The sequence below is a fragment of the Dermacentor variabilis genome, chromosome 8, assembly GCF_050947875.1.
Source record: "Dermacentor variabilis isolate Ectoservices chromosome 8, ASM5094787v1, whole genome shotgun sequence".
Lineage (NCBI taxonomy): Eukaryota > Metazoa > Arthropoda > Arachnida > Ixodida > Ixodidae > Dermacentor > Dermacentor variabilis.
In genome coordinates, this window is record NC_134575.1 from 73,022,511 (window position 1) to 73,041,195 (window position 18,685).

Consider the following 18,685-nt stretch of genomic DNA (forward strand, 5'->3'; position numbering starts at 1 on the left):
GTTAATTTGATCCTGACAGGAACAACAAAACTAATCAAATTGCCTGGTGGGTTCAATTAAAAAGCAGGAAAAGACTGAAACGCCATCGATTCACTAGGCAGTGTTTGATTTTAAGGTTCTGTTCATCGCAGTACAGCCGTGTTACGCGGTGATGCACACCAAGTAAGGAGGGATGTACTGTTATGAGATGTAGCATGCGTTCCTAAATTTACACACGTACATGCGCTGCCACTGGTCACAGTACAATCACTGAGGCACATAAGTTTACTGGCAGGCCTCTTCTGAGCTTTAGATAGACGCCCACTCTTTTGTTGGCTTTAAACGTCTCGAGTTTCCGAGTTTTATCACCTTACTGCCTTCCTTATGTTGTGATAGCAATTGTATGGGCACTCCAGCCGCATTTCTGCCGTCGGCGTCGCCGTTACCGTGACGTTCCATACAAAGTCCGAAGGCGATAAAACCATTGCCGTGTGCCGTATGCTGTATGTGCGATAGAGAAACGTGGGCTGGAAGCATGCCCTCTCCTGTTGCGTGCGAGGCAAGGGGTCAGGCGAGGAAGGAGGGGTGTATTTCTCTTGCAGCTGCTAGGGTGCCTCAATGTCCTCCTCACCCGCCGGTCCGTACAGAGTAGAGACAACTGCGGCATCTACTATGGTGTTGGGCACACGAATGACGAATGCCGTAGTAGGCACCTCTGGCTGACGCTGTAGGGATGCGTGGCTGACGTTCGTGTGTCTTGAAAGCAATTGGAATGTTTACAGATTATGCGTAGTGCCGGTAGCTTCATATGCACTTTGTTTTCAACGTTTCATTCGCGTTGAAGCAAGAGGTGCACGAAGTTCAATGCGCTTGCTGATGGCACGATTCCTCACTTCAGAATATTTACAGCGAGTTTCCACGCTCATCATGCAAGATGTGTTGGTGTTTACCTGTGTGTGCATGACATCATGCTTATTAATTTAGTTAGAACATGTTGGCGGGCTAGTTGGTTTTAATCCATGATAGAATGTGTAAGCGCAACTGAATAACGACTTAGAAAGCAGACACACAGAGACAGTGCTGTCTCTGTGTCTGCTTCTTCCTACATCCTCATTTAGTCATGCTTACATATTCTGTCATTGTTAATTTAGTTAGTAAGCGAATGTTTCCAAGTTTATGTAGCTGCTAAAACTACTATCCTTACTTCGTAGACCTATCCACTAATTTGCTATTGCAATTGGTGCTTACTCATTCGTACTAAAATATTTAGCGCAGCAGTGGTGCTTACTCTTTTGGGTGAAACTGCGCCTTTCTTTCTTTGCTAGCTTTCCCAAAACACAGATGGCATTTCTCCATATTTTCGTATTAAAGCTAGTACACAGGGTATGAAAGGTGATGAGACAGCATCTGCGAATGTCGGTTAGGGATTACTACATGTGACTTCATCCACATCCTCTAGGCTTTCCACTTTATGAGCTGGGTTGATATTGGCAACTGGCAACGATCTGAACATGGCAATTTCAATCCTGCAGTTCGCAATAATTTTTCAAGGTGATGATTTTCAATGGTAACATGTGATCGTCAACATGGGCATTGCCAACCGACAATGATGCATTGGTGGTGTACTGTCACAGTTATTGGATGTAACTAAAGTGTATGTAATGCACATTACCCTTTGGAAACTAGGCGAGACCAGTGCTTCAGAGCGTAAGAGCTGGGAAAGCATAATAAACAGGGATCTATAAATCAGGTTCTATTGTACAAGTTGACCTAATTTCTTCTGTCTTTCAGACTGATTCCTGTACCTTTTCTTTCTTTTTCCAGGGTTACGTCCCAGCGTTTGTGCGACTGGGCCCACACACCATCCTGACATGGGTCTTCCTTGAACAAATGCGCCTCAATTTTGGCATTGTCCGATTCACACACTGATCTTGCAGCGCCTGCTTCACCATGCTTGCGGGTCTGCGATGAGGGTGTGCTGCATTCACTGTGTCATCAACCACGAGCCCACCAGCAAAGTGACTCCCTGTCGACCTTGCGCTGTTGCAAAAGCACCCCTTAAATGATAGCAATGTGTGAGAGCAAGACGGTTTGGCATCTAGGCAGGAAGTGGCTAGCTGTTTCACTTTGTTTTTGTACTTTCATCGATCATATGTCGCTGCTTCCGCTCTTCATGCTTAGGTGAGGTTGTTGCTGCCTTCGCACGTCTTATTTTTTATATTAACATTATTTTTTGTTCTGAGACTGTCAATCCAGTTTCAACACATTGGTAAGTTTGAAGGCGAATATAAATTACTTAGATTTATCGCGAGCCGTGTTGTTATGTCCAGTGCTTCGATAAAAGGATGATATGAGGTCCATTCTACTGCGTTCGACTGATGACCAGTGGTTTTGTGTTTAAGTATTTCGCACACTCTACCATCACCAGTCAAGTAAGAGCTATGTATACATACTGATGTACAATGCATTGATATCAGATTGATGTCACATTTGAAACATGGGAGTACTGATACAAATTAAATATTATTTATGGCCATGTTGGCAGCACTACGAAGACTAGCAAATGATTCTTATTTGTTCCTAACATCAGGATATCAAGAGATAAATGTTGGAAGTAAGACTTGTAGCTTCAGGTGTTTCAAAGCAGTCCTTTCTAGACTGAGGGCCATGTTTGAATGTTGTCTATGCTATGCACAATGTAGAAGTAATTCTTTACATGAAAGCAATGAATATAACATCATTTATTAAACTGAAGTGCAACACTTTATGCCAAAATCACAAGGTTCTCTGGACTCTATATTTGTTTGCTCACCATAGTATTTTCTTTAAGATTGTGTACTTCTGTATTGACTAGGGACTACCTTAGTTTATTGAACACATTAGATTTCAGCAGCTATTATGGAGCGGACTGGTCTTAAGCCATTGGTTGTACTCAACACTAATGGCCAGTGTAATTCTCGTGGTCTGTTGCTGATGCGTCAATGTTTTATTTTTGCGGCCACAGCATGAGTACTAAAGCTTAGAATTGCTTCTGTTGTCTTTAATCTTGCACATTGTTGGTTAGGTTTTTGCGCTAATTTCTCAAGATCTGCAGCATGAGGCAGTTTTGATGAAGTTTTTGCGCAGTTATTAAGTTAAAATATTCTGCCTTCCTTGGCTTATGCCAGATTGACTAACCTCTGCCTTTAGCTTTGTCACACAACACTTCCTGTATGTAAAAGGCAGTGCTAAATCGAATAAGTGGAGACTCTGTTGAAATGTCATCTGGACAGAAAAGATTGTGCTGAATTTGGACAGACACCATCAAGGGTGACAAATTATCCTTAAAACGATACCTCTGTCCACGCATGAAAGCCTTGGCGATTCATTTTGAACAATACTTCTGTAGGTGGCCAAAACTTCAAGTTCCTCATTTCTTGCCTTGGTCAGAGTCTGTACTGTTACATTGCTAGGCTGTTGCCGCTGCTGCTCTGGCCAATTGCCAGCATTTGCATAAGCTGGCTAGCATATGCTACCAGCAAGCACTAGGGCTGTTGCTTAAGCTGTCTGTATTATTCTGTTATGCAAAGTTCTTCAGTTATCTTCTGCAGGGTTTATGCTTGCACATTAGAGTGTTCATGCTTTGCAGAGAAGTTATGATGAAGCTTCTACTTGTTTGACCACTGCTTTTGACACTGCTTTTGAATGGCTCTTTTTAAGAGAGTGCTGATGCAGGTCTTTTAAGCTGTAGAAACCCTACCACATGGTTCTTGAACGTAAAAAGACGCAATGAGGTAAATACTTCCTGGGTACCAAAGCTTAAAAGGGTTCACATTAACATATTTGGTGCCACGCTTTTATGATTCTGAATTCTACCTAAAATGGCCCAATTTATTACTGCAGAATCCTTTATGAAAAGCAGTGTAGACAATATTTTAAGCATTTACTTAGAAAATCTCAGCCATTTATTGCAAAATTCAACCTTAATATAAGCACTATACAAGAAAAAAATATATCTCTAACAAAAAATTAAAATTGCCAGAAAATGATAAAGTATCTTCGACTAGCTAAGCTCGTCCTTGGTTATTTTTAGCGCAAATGGGTGGAGGAACTTGGCTTGCCTATGACACAGAAGGCGTTCAAATATTTAGGAAGCTTAAGTGCTTCACAGTATTTTCCCTAGCGTTTAGCAGCCTTGAACCTTCTTTTAATGCAAAACAATGATGCCAACAGTGTAGTCAGAGTATTCGTATAATATTTTCGTCTACGTTTTGACTCCCATCGTCAATGCTGCACCATAGTGTTAACCTGAGGCAATCTTATGCTATTCATTTTCATGTTTAGGCTATATTTGACTTCTTTAGGTCATGTACTGCAATGTAGGAGCTGAATTCTGCACACACCAGATTAGTATAAATGTAAGCCTTTCCCCTATGCATGAAATTAAATTATGGCATGACAGGGAGGGGGGGCTGGCATCTGAGTTTTTGTTTTGTAACACATTGACGAATTTTTTTGCCTCGTAATATTGTTGAAACTGGTGACGGACATTGTATTTCGCTGGCTAATGTCTTAAATTCCTTATAATCTCTCTGAAAGCTATTTAAGTATTTGATTGATTGTACGAGAGTGTATATTGTGATTTATCTAGTCAGTTATGTGGGCACATTTAACATTGTGGATAGGATCCAGGTGGCATCTCTTCAGCACAATGATAAAAAAAGCTTTCTTTGAAGTTGCAAGATTGTCAACACTTAATTAAAAGTGCACTTTATCATCAACAAAATATGACTGTCACAGACATTGTGATTATATGAAATGAAAGGGAAATTTCTCTTTACTAATATTGGGAATAGGGCACAGTTCCATGTTTTGTGCTACCGTGGTGTTTGATGAATGTACATGACTTAATGTTGTTTCTTGTCAAGATGTTTAGATAGTAACAAATAGATATGAATACTTTTATTGATGTGAATTGTTTGCAATTCTTCGCCTGCATGTTCAAGTATTAACAAGTAGTTAAAATGTTGCAGCCCAAATGTACTGACGCTTTCTGAGTTGTATGACTGCCTTACTCGGGGAATATGCTGAAGTTGCTTGCTTGGAACTGAAAAAATTTTTGTGTGCTTTGTGGTATTCTGGGAAGATTTAACAGCTGAGCAATGCCGAGTGTGAACACAAACTGTTGCTTGCTTCAGTAAGTTTAAGCTGATACTTGCAGACATTGCTTAACTGCCACATTGTATGCGACCATCTTTCATTAGCAATTCGGCAAAATATGTCCTGCACCCTACCATTTGGCAGGCAATGAATATTGTTTACACAAAGCATGGCCCTTGACATCACAGATAAGCTACCAATCCCAGACGATAAGCTGCATGTTAGTTGCGAACTTACAGACTAGATAGATTTGTAGGCCACCCGTTGTATCGAGAGGTTTACAGGTGTCGCCTTGCCATGAAGAAAAGTTAATGTCGCCTGCATTTTCTTCATACCTGTGCAATTGCACCACAGAGCCACCTAGAGGGATGCAGCAGAAACGTTGTGCAGAAGGTAGAAGCGATGCCACTTGTGACTTCTGTTCATTGCGTGTGATGTGGCAGCAAATGCGTCAAATTTCATTCGGAATGTGCAACATGTTTTCGGTACAAAATGAATTTTGCCGGGAATGTGGGCCATGTTTTCACGGAGCTCCTAGGTGCAGTTTGAAAATTGCCCTAGTTATCTAGTAATCTTGCTTGACGTAGTTTAGAAAAGAGTCTTTGCGAGGCTGCATGATGTCTTGAAGTTAATAGATATGCAGGCATGCGAACTTGACAGTTGTGCTGACATCCCAACTTGCAAGAAGGTGTGGCCAGTTTGCACATTCCAGTCGTGTGGATAGCAGATTTCTCCTGTCCATTACCTGAAGCCATCTTTGTTGCAAGTGATTTAGCTTGATGACTTCATATCAAATGCAACCTTGGCACTTGTGTTTCAACAGAACTCAAACGATTTTGCTTTCTACAAGAAGTCAGAAGTGTAAGAAACTTATCGGCTTAAATGCTATGTGCCTCAACCGGTATGACATTTGATACTTTTGATCTTGATTTTTTTTGTTTTGATACTTTTGATACTACTACAACGATAGAAATGGTTCCGGCATGACTACTAGAGCCTTTGGTATTCTTCGTAACCTCAGCCTCATAAATCCTGTGTTGAAAATATACAAACTAATTCTCTCTTCAGCATTGTGTTTCTATGGCTGTGTTCATATTATTTGCGTCTTATGTCCTTTGCTGAGGGGAGAAATTGAAGTGTATGAGAATGCTCTGACATTAACTGGTGTTCTGCTAATGTTGATTTAATTGTTGTACCTGAGTTTTTATATTGGTCGTGTGTTATGCAACCTTTTATTGATTTGTTAAGTTTGTATTCTATGGTTTTTGAGTAACCTCTCCTCAAGAGTAACTTTAATTTGGCGATCACAAGAAGTTGCGTTAGCTGCCTAAGACAATCACCTGTACCTTAGGCCAAAATGTTTACCTTATTTAAGCATCTGTTACGTATTGGCTTTTAGATATGAAAGTCTTGTGAACGAATGTCATTGTTTATTGGTTTCTCTATGTTGCCTTGTGGGCAGCCCGCGGTGGCGGCAGATGGTGATAGAGAAAATCCCGTGCACTTTTTGCGGGCTATTTGATTCTTTTGTGGAGTGCTGCCTACTTATGCTTCATCTCACAAGTCGTCTGCAGCACTGTGGAAGCTGCAAGACTCCTTAGCCACTAGGCAGGGTGAATGCCTCTCGAGATGTGCTCATCTGTATCTCCTGCTAGGTGCCTGTTGAATTCGTGGTATACGGCATGCATGCGCAAAGGTCCTGACATGTCATGTATAGCTGTAACATGTCATGTACCAAGCAAAAGCACAACCCTATAACCCAGCCATTAATCAGACAGTTATGGCTGGTACAGTATTTTCACTGTGTAAGGATATCTCTGAATGTCTCATACTTTCTGCAGTTTTGCAAGAAAAAAAATTAATTCTGGCTTTTTACGTGAAGAAACCAGGATTTGATTATGAGGCGCACCATAGAGGGACTCCGGATTAATTTTGACCACTTAAAGTTCTTTGAAGTTATTCGATCCACCGTACACGGGTGTTCTTGCATTTCACGTGCCCTATTGAAATGCGACCATCGCAGCCAGGATTCGATCCCGTGCCTTCAGGCTTGGTAGCACGACGCCTTAGCCACTGCACCACCTGGGTTGGTGGTGCTGGAAGTGACTTGTGAGGTGGCGTATAAGTTGACATATTTCACAGGGATTTTGAGGATCAAAAGTGTATCTTTCAGGGTGAGGGATTTGCCAAAGTGCAAGAAGCTAAGCAGAAATTAAAGAACCATAAGCTTGTCTCACTCAGTATTAGTGAAAAAATTTTCCAATTGCACTTGTCAGTGACTTAGCTGCTTGAGTTGTGACGATACAATGATGTGAATTGTAAAGCTGAACTTATTTTCATGAAAGTGTCTGCTTTCCTCTGTACGCATCCCACTGTTAAAAATAGTCTGTTCAATTTCATGATTTGCCAAGCCATTGATGTACACGTTTAGAACATGTTGGGGCTAGTTCGTGCATCTCCCGTAGCATGAGCCACTGTGCAAATAAACATGGCACGAACATCCACGGTCACTCTCACGTTGATGTAATAGGTTCCTATTGCTTCTTGCACACCTATGTTTGCATTTTCCTAAAATCTTATGGAAAAAAATTTATGGAATGGAATTTATGGATCGAAAGGCTCTTTCATGTTAAATCACACACACACGTGCAAAAATATTTCTTATCGAAGTGACTTTGCTGTTCATGTTTCGATGACAGAACTGACCGATCACCAAATACAAAACTGGTCTTTATTGTAGCTAATTTAAACTTAAGCCTAACCTCTTAAGTTCCACAAAACTGTTCAACACAGGAGCCCATCTCTACAGCCTTGATTCTGTGTAATGTATGCAATGAATATCACTTCATTTAATGAGAGGGAATGTTCAGACTTGGCCCTTGAAAAATGTGGCTTTTCTTTGCAGGCAGGACAATAGGCTAGCACACTGTGGCATATTCCTTTGGGTTCTGTTCATTTTCACACTGGTCATTGTTACTGATATATAAAGCTGTATTCAAGTTTTGCAAGCTGTGATGTGGCTCATCGCTGCTTGTTGCTTGTGTTCTTGAACCTACGCACAGTGGCGCACTCAGTGGATTTCTGTGGTGTGCTGAAGTTGTCACTCACAGCATACTCCGTGACCTATGGAGGTATTCTGTAAGAGTCTACCTAGTGGACATGTCCATTCTGTCTGCTGCTGAAGTGCTGATTGGCTTTGGCACCTCGATGCTGTGGACGCGCAGCTCAGCCCAGCCAATTGGAACTTAAAAGAAAGACGAAATGGACATGTCCACTAGGTGGACTCTTACGCAATACCTCCCCTGAACATTGGTGTCTATTGTAATGTGTTGTTTAAAAGAGCTTGTGTACAGTATTGCTGCCTTGCTCATGTTGCTCTGTAGTTAGGAATGCTTCTAATGTCAGGAAAACTGCCTTTCAAAGCTCTAGAAATGTAGGTCTAGCAAAGAACAATTTGTTGGGGTTATGGCTGTTGTACTGTGTTCTAGCATTGCGTAGTTGTTCGCGTGGGAATAGAACTTGTTCAGGTAGTAGGATTAGTACTGCTAGATCGCAATATAAGGAATGTGCCTGAATTGTAGCAGTACAGGAGGTAAATGGATTTAAGAATGGAATAGGAAAATAGGTAAAAATGTCCACTGCTGGCCTCAGTCATAGAAATGTTTGCTTGTATGCTGTCGTCCATTTCCTTTTTTTTTTTTGCTTGAAGCACTCAATTACCCTTTAAAAGAGTTTAGGCTTGGCATGTGTGTCTTTCATTGTAGTAGATCACTGTACAACACTGTTCCTGTGTTGTGTGTTGGTCCTCTACAGTGCAATTATAGACCATCTTAACTATGCAGGCTATTCTTGCCCACAAAAGTGAAGGTGTCCGCAACCTTGATGCAGTGTTTACTTTGCTGAAAGCGAGCTCAGCAAGGGTTTGCAGCAACCTGAAGCATTGTGTCACATAGTATTGTTTCACAACTCTGTATCAATTTATAGTGGCAAAATTATATTTTGGCATGCCTATGCATGGGAGCAGTGTTGCCATTGGCACATTGTCACATAACTAACTAGTTCATACTGGCAGCTATTATTTATAGCACACAATGAGATCTCTGGATATGGTGGGATTCACCTAGGCAGCGAAAAAGATAATACCATGTTTGTTTAACAGAAATTAAAAGTGCAAGGCTGTCTCACAGCACAGAACTATTAAAAGCATTGAGTGTTACAAGCATTTAGGCATGTGGATATAGAACAGTGGCCAAATTTTTCACTGCCTTACGTGTTTATATGTGTATGAGCATTACCTGACCAATTTACTTACTCCTCAAATTATTGTCTCGAGCTTGTCATGTATGTTATATGTGAAGGTGGTGCTAGCCATCTAGTCAATAGACATAAGTGCCGACCATAGGGTGCACATTGCTAGAGTATTTTACCGTGTCATCACTCAGCTTTGGTGCATCTGGTTTATGTTGTGATCACTGCACTGAAATTCCGGTGCTAAAGCATTCCTTTAGACACTGATTATAGCGGATAAACCATAGTATTAGTTTTGGCCGCGATAATTGCTTGGTGATTGGTCAACCCGAAATAGACATGACATTTCTTTGTGTTTTAACCGGAAAGGTAGAGACCTTGCTTCTGGTTCTCTGAGGCGTTAGCCAAAGCGTTATCTGGTAAAACATTACCACAGATATGCCTGCTCTTTTGAGTGCACTGCTGTTATCCCTATGGTCAGCACTATGTCTTAATGGCTTTGATGGTTCTCTGCAGTCATGTGAGCGCTTCACCACTTCTCTTAAGAATGAAGAAACTATTGCATCAAATAAAGAATGTACCATAAGTGTTGGTTTGCCATCAAACCTACTTTTTTGGAGATGCTGTTTCAGTTTCAAAAGGAGAAAACCTAGGTATTGACGTACTGTATATTGCTGTGGTTTTGCTTGTGTGTATACTGCCAGTTGAGCATCGTTATATGAAAATCATGAATATATTTTTGTGACACTGTACTTTCGTTAAAAGTAGAATAATAAAATTGTATTTTATCTTTGTTTAGATTGCTCTAATGGGTATCAGGGAGGGACATGTAAGGCACAAAATCGGCGATTGCGTAAGCTTATTTTTGTACAGTGTTGCCCAATTATGCAATAATAAATGTTGTGGTGGTGTTGAGTGCTCTTGTTTGTTTTATGTGGGGTGTTTTAATACTTCCATATATAAGCACTCCCATCAGTGAGATTCAGCCAGTCTGATAGTCTGTTTTAGTGCTGCGATGTGAATACTTTGTTCCTGTTCAAAGGGTCCCTGAAATGGTTCGGACAAATTTTGTGAATGCATAGGGTACTGCTACAGTAAAACATTAGTGCCACAATTTAAGTGAAGGGTCTCTTACTGAGAAAGCTACGGACAGTTACAAGTTACCCTCCTCCCTAGCCGTGCTTTTTCTCCCAAACTCTTTCGCTGAGTCATGTGACACTATGTCGTCTATTTCCGGTTGTCTTGGAGACAGCACGTGAAGCCTTTGCAACATCTCCGTTGTGCTGTGGCAGCAACTGCATACTATTTTGTGACCGGGTGCAAAGGGAACTGACGATCGTGGCTCAATCTTGTGCGCGAAAGGGATGAAAGCAGGGAGGCAGCGCAGAAGGGAGGGGGTAGGGTGGCTTCTACTCCGCCAGCAACTACTTACTCTGCGCCGCGCGTGCCCTAGAAAAAATGGATGGCAATTGAAACGCACCTGAATGGCGAAGCAATTAGCATGCACGCCTTGGCCGAAACACATCTTGACATTTGGAGCAGCCACCTGTTATTGACAACTTTGTATGGGAAGGGTGCAACAGAATGACTGAATCAAGGAAAGGCAGTGGCATAGGCATGCCAATTAGGCGAGGTCCGAACTGGCAAAGGGTAAACATACATGTAAGGAGCATTTATGGATTAGCAGCACTTGGGCAAAGCAAAAAAAAAAAAAAACATGGCTAGGAGTAGCTGACCTCATACCTGTAGTATACAGACAGGTAGTAATAGCAGAGATTGATTGCATTAGAAGTGATAATGAGTTCAAGAAATCGGGCCAGGTAATAATGGTGGGAGATATGAATGCGCACATGAATGATTTACACGGATATGTTGATTCTAACGGTTTTCTAGTGATGGATCTGGGATAAACAAAAATCTTATAGTAAACAAGGAGAGTGTCACGGGCAGGTAATGTGGCAGTGCGGAAATAGGTAGTCGTGCATCAATTAAGCTAGCCTCAGAAATGGTCTATGAATGAGTAGACCGAATGGTGATGGATGAACACATAAAATATAACCTGGATAGTGATCATAAACATTTGACCTTAAAATTTAGGAGATACTAATGCTAAACATTAATAGCATCAGAATTTCTAAATATGAATGAACACCGAATACCAGATTGCAAAAAAAAAAAAAAACGTAGATAAGGAAATGGAGGCGTTTCCTGCAACAGTCTGGGAATATAAGGAACTGGTAGACGCTATGCAGAAGAAGACAGAAAAAAAAACTCGGTGACCTTCCACTCTGTGAAGAAGGATGATCAGCGAAGCTGTGTATGTGGGCCCCCTAATGGCGAACTGCACCTCCCCCGCGGGTTGGCCCGGCATTGCACTGCATTCGGGATCGGCCCACGTATGGGGAGTGCTTAACGCCTGCTTCACCTCCGCCGCGGGTCGGCCCGGCATTGCACTATCTCCGGAATCGGCCCACGTGTGGGGAGTTTTTGTCTTGCCATGCCAACAACGACATGAAAATTTTCTTGGCCGGTAGAGGTATGCAGCTTCGCCCTAAAAAAAAAAAAAAAAAAAAAAAAGCAGCTTGGAATGGAAAGGGGAAACCTCGTAAGTGGTGGGACAAAGAAATAGAGCTAGCTATAGAATAGTGTAAGCAGGCGTCTAGGGATCATCTAGAAGTCAGAAAGTTGGGATTACACGAAGAAGAGGTGCTCCTTAGATCGAGAAATATCGAGAAAAGAAAAGGGTGGCTCGTGCAAAATGAACTTGAATACACAAGCGAATGTTGGGTGTATGCACAGACACACCAAAAAAATCCTGAAACCATGTAAGAGAACCTGTAGGTTCAACCGTAAATTTGCGTCTGGTTATAAGGGATGAAGATGGTAACATCTACGAAGGAGACGACGCTCCGGTGAATCCCAGACACTGTTGGGGCTAACATCGGCGCAAAAGAAAAGAGTTCAGACACAGATCCAGCATCGACAGACAAGCCTGAGAGATCAAAATTTACCATAGAAAGTATTACTGCGCCAAAGCAGAAGAAAATGTCAGTAATAACGCCACAGGACCCGATGAAATCCCAATACAGCCTATCGAAAACCTCGGTCCAAGGAGTAGGGCGCTGCTGACTAAAACAGGTGATTAAAACGAAGGAAACTCCAATTGGGATGGCGTGAAAAGAGCAACATCATTTGCAAAGGCAACGGTGATAAGAATACGACGAGCTCGTACAGGCACGTTACAGCGACGTTGATGCTATACAGAATGGCAATGCAAGCCATATAATTAGAACTGTCAAAATTGGCGGAAACAAATTATTTACTGGGGGAACAAGAGAATGGTTTCAGACCAGACAGACGCTTAGAAGGTAATATTTTTGTTCTCGGTGCGCAGAGATTTCAGTATATAGCTCAGAATAAACCTTTATGGATAACATTTCTAGATATTAAGGGAGTCTACGACGACGTTAACAGGGAGTTGTAATGGGATATTCTGAAGCATGAGGGCATTGAAGGCGATTTCGTGGAACTGCTGAGGGAGAGAATAGAGACAACCGAGTAAAAATTGTGTAGGAAGGCCGAAATTCTAATGATGTGGAAATTCATGGACTGAAGCAAGTATATGCCCTCTGTCTCCATCGTTGTTCATGCTTTATGTTCAGGGCCTAGAAAAACAACGAGAAAGTAGTCAATTAGGATTTGATTTATCATACTCGCGTGATGGACAAATGGTGTAGCAGAAGGGCCGCGCACTGATGTATGCGGACGACATAGTGCTACTAGCGGACAATGAAAGAGATTTTTGCAGACATTGGACAATATGTGTTGCAACGCAACAACAAATATAGGCCTTAAATTTAGCACAGAGAAAACTGAAAATATGATCTTCGGTCAAGAGACGAAAACTACGTGGTTTCAATTGAACAGCAAGTCGTACCAATAGCCAAGCAATATAATTACCTTGGCGTATTCAAAAACGAAGGAAAGACTTACTCAAGCAGCCACCAAGACAATCTCAAAATTAAGGGAAGTGGAATGCAGCAATAATGAAACATAGGCCATTTTGGGGCCACGATAAATGTGAGGTGGTGCGTGGAATCTGGAAAGGTCATGGGGCCAGCGCTGATGTCCGCGAATGCTATTCTGTGCCTAAAATCGGATATATTGTCGAGGTTAGAGGTTAACCAAAGATCGATGGAGCGATTGGCTTTGGGAGCCCACGGCAAAACCAACAAATGAGGCAGGGCAAGGGGACACTGGTTGGACCTCGTTTGAAGTCAGAGAAGCGCATAGCAAAATTAGTTTTGAAGAAAGACTCAGGAACGTGGATTAACATAAATGTGCGGCTTAAGTACTCAAGTATGTGTACCTAAAATTGTGGACACAGAATGGAAGAGGTCAAGAAAGTTGGCAACCAAGTACAGTGTAGCTGAAGTGTATAGAAAGACAACCAGTAGTAATCACAAAGAAAGTGAAACAAGTACAGTCAGTTGGATGCAAACAATGGAAACGAAAAAGTCCATGGAGATTTACAAGAATGAGAAAAAAAGAGAAGGGAAAATCTACAATAACGCGAGGGGAAGTCCCTTCCGAGGAAGCACGCAGCTAGCGAGTAGACGCCTACCTTCTAGCTTGATCTAGCTAAGGCCACAGCTAGTAGCAGTCTTTTGTAAGCTGTACTCTAGACCTAGATCTCTACAAGCCAGCTGGTAGCTCAGCTACTGCTCATCCCTCCACTTACGACTAGTAGCCACCTTGAGAAGCACTGCCGTAGCTGCGGTGCTGACATTCAATGTTCAGGTTTGTTTCAGCTTCGCAGGTGCTGTAGTTAGCTCTACTTACCATGTTTGCAATCTTGGAAGGTTGATTTTACATGTCACTATAAAAACACAAGAAAGGCAACAATCACAGCAAAATTTTCACTTCGACTGTGGTCAGTGTCTTGTGCCAAATTAATTTCCAACCAAATGAGCTGTTAAGCCCTTAATTTCATGCCACAGTAATATTACACAAATATCAAATATAAAGAAGTTCAGAAAAAATAATTTGTGCTCTGTTTAATATTCTCCCACACGTTCCTTTAAACTGCAAGGCAACAGTTTTTACTTCAGCTCATGCAAGTATAAACATTTCTAGTGATAAAATAGTGTCAGCACTAACCAACCTTAGAGTGTACCAAAGTTGGTAATGAAACATTGGACCTTTTCATACAAAGTATGACGTCTGCCGCTATGCATGTGTGGCAGGAAAATCGACTTTTCTTTACGCCCCTTCATTATTAGGAATTGAAGATACAGCTTAAACAAGTGTAGCAGTTCGGCCTAAGCAGACACTGAGCGCACATAATGCACTGCAGCCCACTCATTTGTCCAGCCATTTTCAACGTTCCTACATACACTCCACACCACAGTCGATCACACCCTGCGTCTTCTAGGGCGAGTCTCCAATAAACATGGCGGACTAAAGGAGGTCGAACTTCTCCGCTTGATTCAGGCCTTCGTTATCAGTAAGATTACATTCGCAACACCATATCTACATTTCCTTAAATCAGAATTAGATAAGATCGACGCTCTTTTACGCAAAATATATAAATTCGCTCTGGGGGTCCCCATACGTACCTCCACTGAAAGGCTACTGCTTACTGGAACTTTCAACACACTTACAGAACTCACAGAAGCTCACCTCACATCCCAATATAGCAGACTTTCTAACACTGCAACAGGTCGACACATTCTACAAACTCTTTCTATCACTCCGGCACCCATCATCAAGACTAAATACACCATTCCACATCACATACACGAGAACCTCTGCATCCCCCCACTTCCTAAAAACATGCACCCTGTGCATCACAAACAGCGCAGGAGGCACCGAGCAAAGGCTCTCCAAAAACAATTCTCCACCTCTAAAGACGTGCTCTATGTTGATGCCGCCGAATATGGGAACAGAAATCATTACGCAATATCAGTCATTAACTCTCACGGCCAGGTCGCTGCGGCCGCCTCCATTCCTGGCTCTTCCTCGGAGGAGGCGGAGGAAGCGGCCATAGCCCTGGCCCTCACAATTCCAAATTCATCAGTTATCGTTAGCGACTCCAAAGCAGCCATGCATAACTTCGGAGCGGGTAGGGTCTCTAAGCTAGCCCTTTCTCTCCTCTTGGCCCATCCTTTCCATCAAACTGTGGCATTAATCTGGACTCCCGCGCATGCGGGCCTTGCCGGAAACGAGGCGGCTCATGCCAGTGCCCGAGGATTTACAGTCCGGGCTCAGGCATCAGATGTGTCGGACCTCGCCACGGAGGAGGCGCCGTTTACAGCGCGGGATCGACTTATTACTTACCACGACATCTGCACACACTACCGATTAGACCGCTTAACCTTTCCGCCACTCATGGGCAAATCCCCGCGTAGGTGTGAAGTTCTGTGGCGACAGCTGCAGACTCGCACCTTTCCGTCCCCTTACCTCCTCCACCGCATTCATCCCGCCATTTACCTTTCTCCCTCTTGTAAATTCTGTATCTCTCCCAGAGCAGACTTAAACCTCATCATGGGGCGGGGGGGGGTGCCCTAAGCAGCCCCTTCCCCCTTTCCTCAAGCAATTAATATCTAGTGAGGAGCAGTGGGAAGCTGCCTTGCGTAGCTCCAGGCCCGATCTTCAGGCGGCCATCCTGGAGTGGGCTGAGAGGATAAAGGAGGCCTACTTCAATTAGTTCCTCCTCCCACCCTCTATTCCATTGCCCCCTTCCCTTTAAAGAGGGATAAATAAAGTTTTTCATCATCATCATCAACGTTTCAGCACCATGCCTGTAAACAGTTCTACATTTGCAGAGTCGGAAAGACCCACTGTCACCTGAGGCTTTCTCTAAGCAGCTGTTAACCTTACTCAGGTAAATATTGCTAAGAATAGGGGCAACCTTTGAGCCAATACAAATGCCTGATTTCTGCAGAAAAACGCCATCTCTCCACCCAATCAGCCTCAACTTCAAGTACATTGAAAGAATTTCTAGAAAAGCTCCCGTGGAAACACCGCATCTATCAATAAAAGCCGACTCTTGCAGTTGTTCTTTAATGCGCTCATTTACGGAATTTAGCAACCCGTCATGGGGCAAGGAATAATGCAAGTCTTCGATGTTCATACTATAAGGTGTACAATCACCAGGATTTTCCTCTCTTAAATACTTAACTAGTGCCTGAGAATTACGCAATCAGAATGGGTCTGAAAAAACTAGTGAAGCTAAGCAGTTTTGTAGGTAACTAGCGACACAGACCTGCTACGTCCCTTTCTCTGACACTATAGCACGAAAAGGAATTTCTTGCTTATGGGTCTTCGCCGACAAAAACAGTTCTAAGGGGAGGGATTTTGCTTTCTTGACATTAGAGACCACTCTATCAAGATTATGTCTTGACAGGAGGTCAACCGCACGTTGCTTAACTGCCGAAGGCTTAACTTTGACTGGCTGTAAATTCTTTTCTATGGCTGAAATCGCGAAAGCACGGCATTTATGTTGTCCCCTTCTCTACTCTTGTGTCCTGTCTGCACACCTCACCTCTTTTTTGCATAATGAATCCTCACCAACTAGCTCAGCTTTCTGTCGTCCTATCGGCGATAGCTGCCTGCTGGTGAAGGGGTTAGTTGGGAAGATTGCTGGAAACGAGAAATGCGTTTATTTTACAAGTTTACCAACTGGCTCCAGATGCAGAAGCAAATTCCATTTAGGAGCACTTTGAAAGTCCGACCTCACTACAAGTCAGGGCAAACATATCGCGCACATTTCAAAGCATCAAAGGTGTGCGATTAAAAAAAAAAAAACTTACCTTCCTAGTTTGTCCACACAAAGTAATTCGATGACCTTGTTGCGGACAATGCATTCACTCTGACGGATTATTCCTACCATGCTTGAAGCTTCACGTCTTCAAATCGTGCAGATTGGAAAATAGTTTCAGGTTTGTCCGCGTATGTGAAACGACGAAACCATTTTACTTTTCACCACTGCCTCGCGCTATCCGTCTCTAGAACAGCCTTAAAAGTAGCATTACTTCGCTCAGAATTTGTGATGCCTTTTGCAGTATTCTGGTGAAATATAGTTCTCCACACTGCACGTGGGGTTGAGTTATTACATGGGTTCATATCAATTTTAGGTTTTCAATGCATTGTCACGCGTTGCGCCGTGTGTTTTTTAACAAAGCGTAATGTATAACATCTGAACAAACAGTAACTTGCTTTTTTTATTCAATGACTATCCATTTCTTCTGACTCTACAAATTTTTGGTTTTCTCTTCTATGCAATGTTCTTCGTTTAGAGCCAATACTTGAACCCCTGTATGCGTCGATATCATTTTACCGATTGTATATTTTGAAAAAATTGTACGGCATGCCCCCTCACAGGTGCCGTAAAGTAAAACTATTGCAAAACGGTTTCTGTATCATTTCTGCAATCGGCAGTCCACAATTGGTCGAAACATTTTTGAGCTACCCCCCCTTCGCCCATCCCCGTCTGACGTCATGCGCAAACGCTGCTTATGAATGCTTATACGGAACATAAAAAAATAATTCTTTACACTTCTATGCCTTTTCTACGATTAGCCCTCCATTATTGGTCAAACCTTGCGGGCAGCGCCCGGTTCCCCTTTCCATTACGTCATGTGTGTAAACGGCGAAAACTCACCACGTCAAACTAACGTGTACGCATGTATACTAAATAACTACGCAAAAAAAGATTTTTTTTCTTTTCGGAATATCCTTAGACACCATTGTTCCAGATGCAATGTACTGATGGAGGATCGTAAAATACAACGAAAGTATTGGTGGACCCGAAAAGTGCCATAGAGTATACATTTTAAGGTAATAATTTCTTTCAGAAGCAATTATTTGTTAACGCAAGCCGTTGTTCCTACACGCTGATAAAAGGTGCTGGAGAAACGTAAATGTGACCAACTTGGAGGCATAAGCATTTCTGCGGCCCCCCTTCCTGTGCTTGTTTTTAAGGCGGTGCTTCTAAAACCCATCCATGCTGGTGTAGCAGGATGATGAAGTAAGGAACGATTTGCAATGTCAATCTGAACTGCGACCTTTAGAGACCGAGGAGCCTAAAAGTCAAATGGTGGAATTGTTTTCAAATGAGCTAGTCTTCGAGTTTTCATTCTAAAGGTGTACCATCAAGGCGAAAGATAAAGGTTAACCAATTTGACGTGCTCAATGACATTTCTTTGTTACTTCTTCAAGAAGATTCTTTCCAGGAAAGGTCGTAAACCACCTGTGCACGCAGCATTTGCAGAGCTACCGGGCCCTTTTTATCACAGACATGAAAGTTGGGATTTTG

At 42.4% G+C, this 18,685-nt stretch overlaps 1 protein-coding gene across 5 annotated transcripts in view; it reads left to right on the plus strand.

The window, feature by feature from the left end:
- Dic1 (Dicarboxylate carrier 1) overlaps positions 1–10,281 on the plus strand; it is a 61,324-nt gene extending 51,043 nt beyond the window's left edge. For all 5 annotated transcript variants that reach the window (XM_075702376.1, XM_075702379.1, XM_075702377.1 and 2 more), the window contains exon 10: positions 1,804–10,281. In XM_075702376.1, coding sequence (XP_075558491.1) covers positions 1,804–1,908 — 105 coding nt within the window. In that variant the 3' untranslated portion in view covers positions 1,909–10,281. The remainder of the gene's footprint in view (positions 1–1,803) is intronic.
- The last annotated feature ends 8,404 nt before the right edge of the window (positions 10,282–18,685 follow it).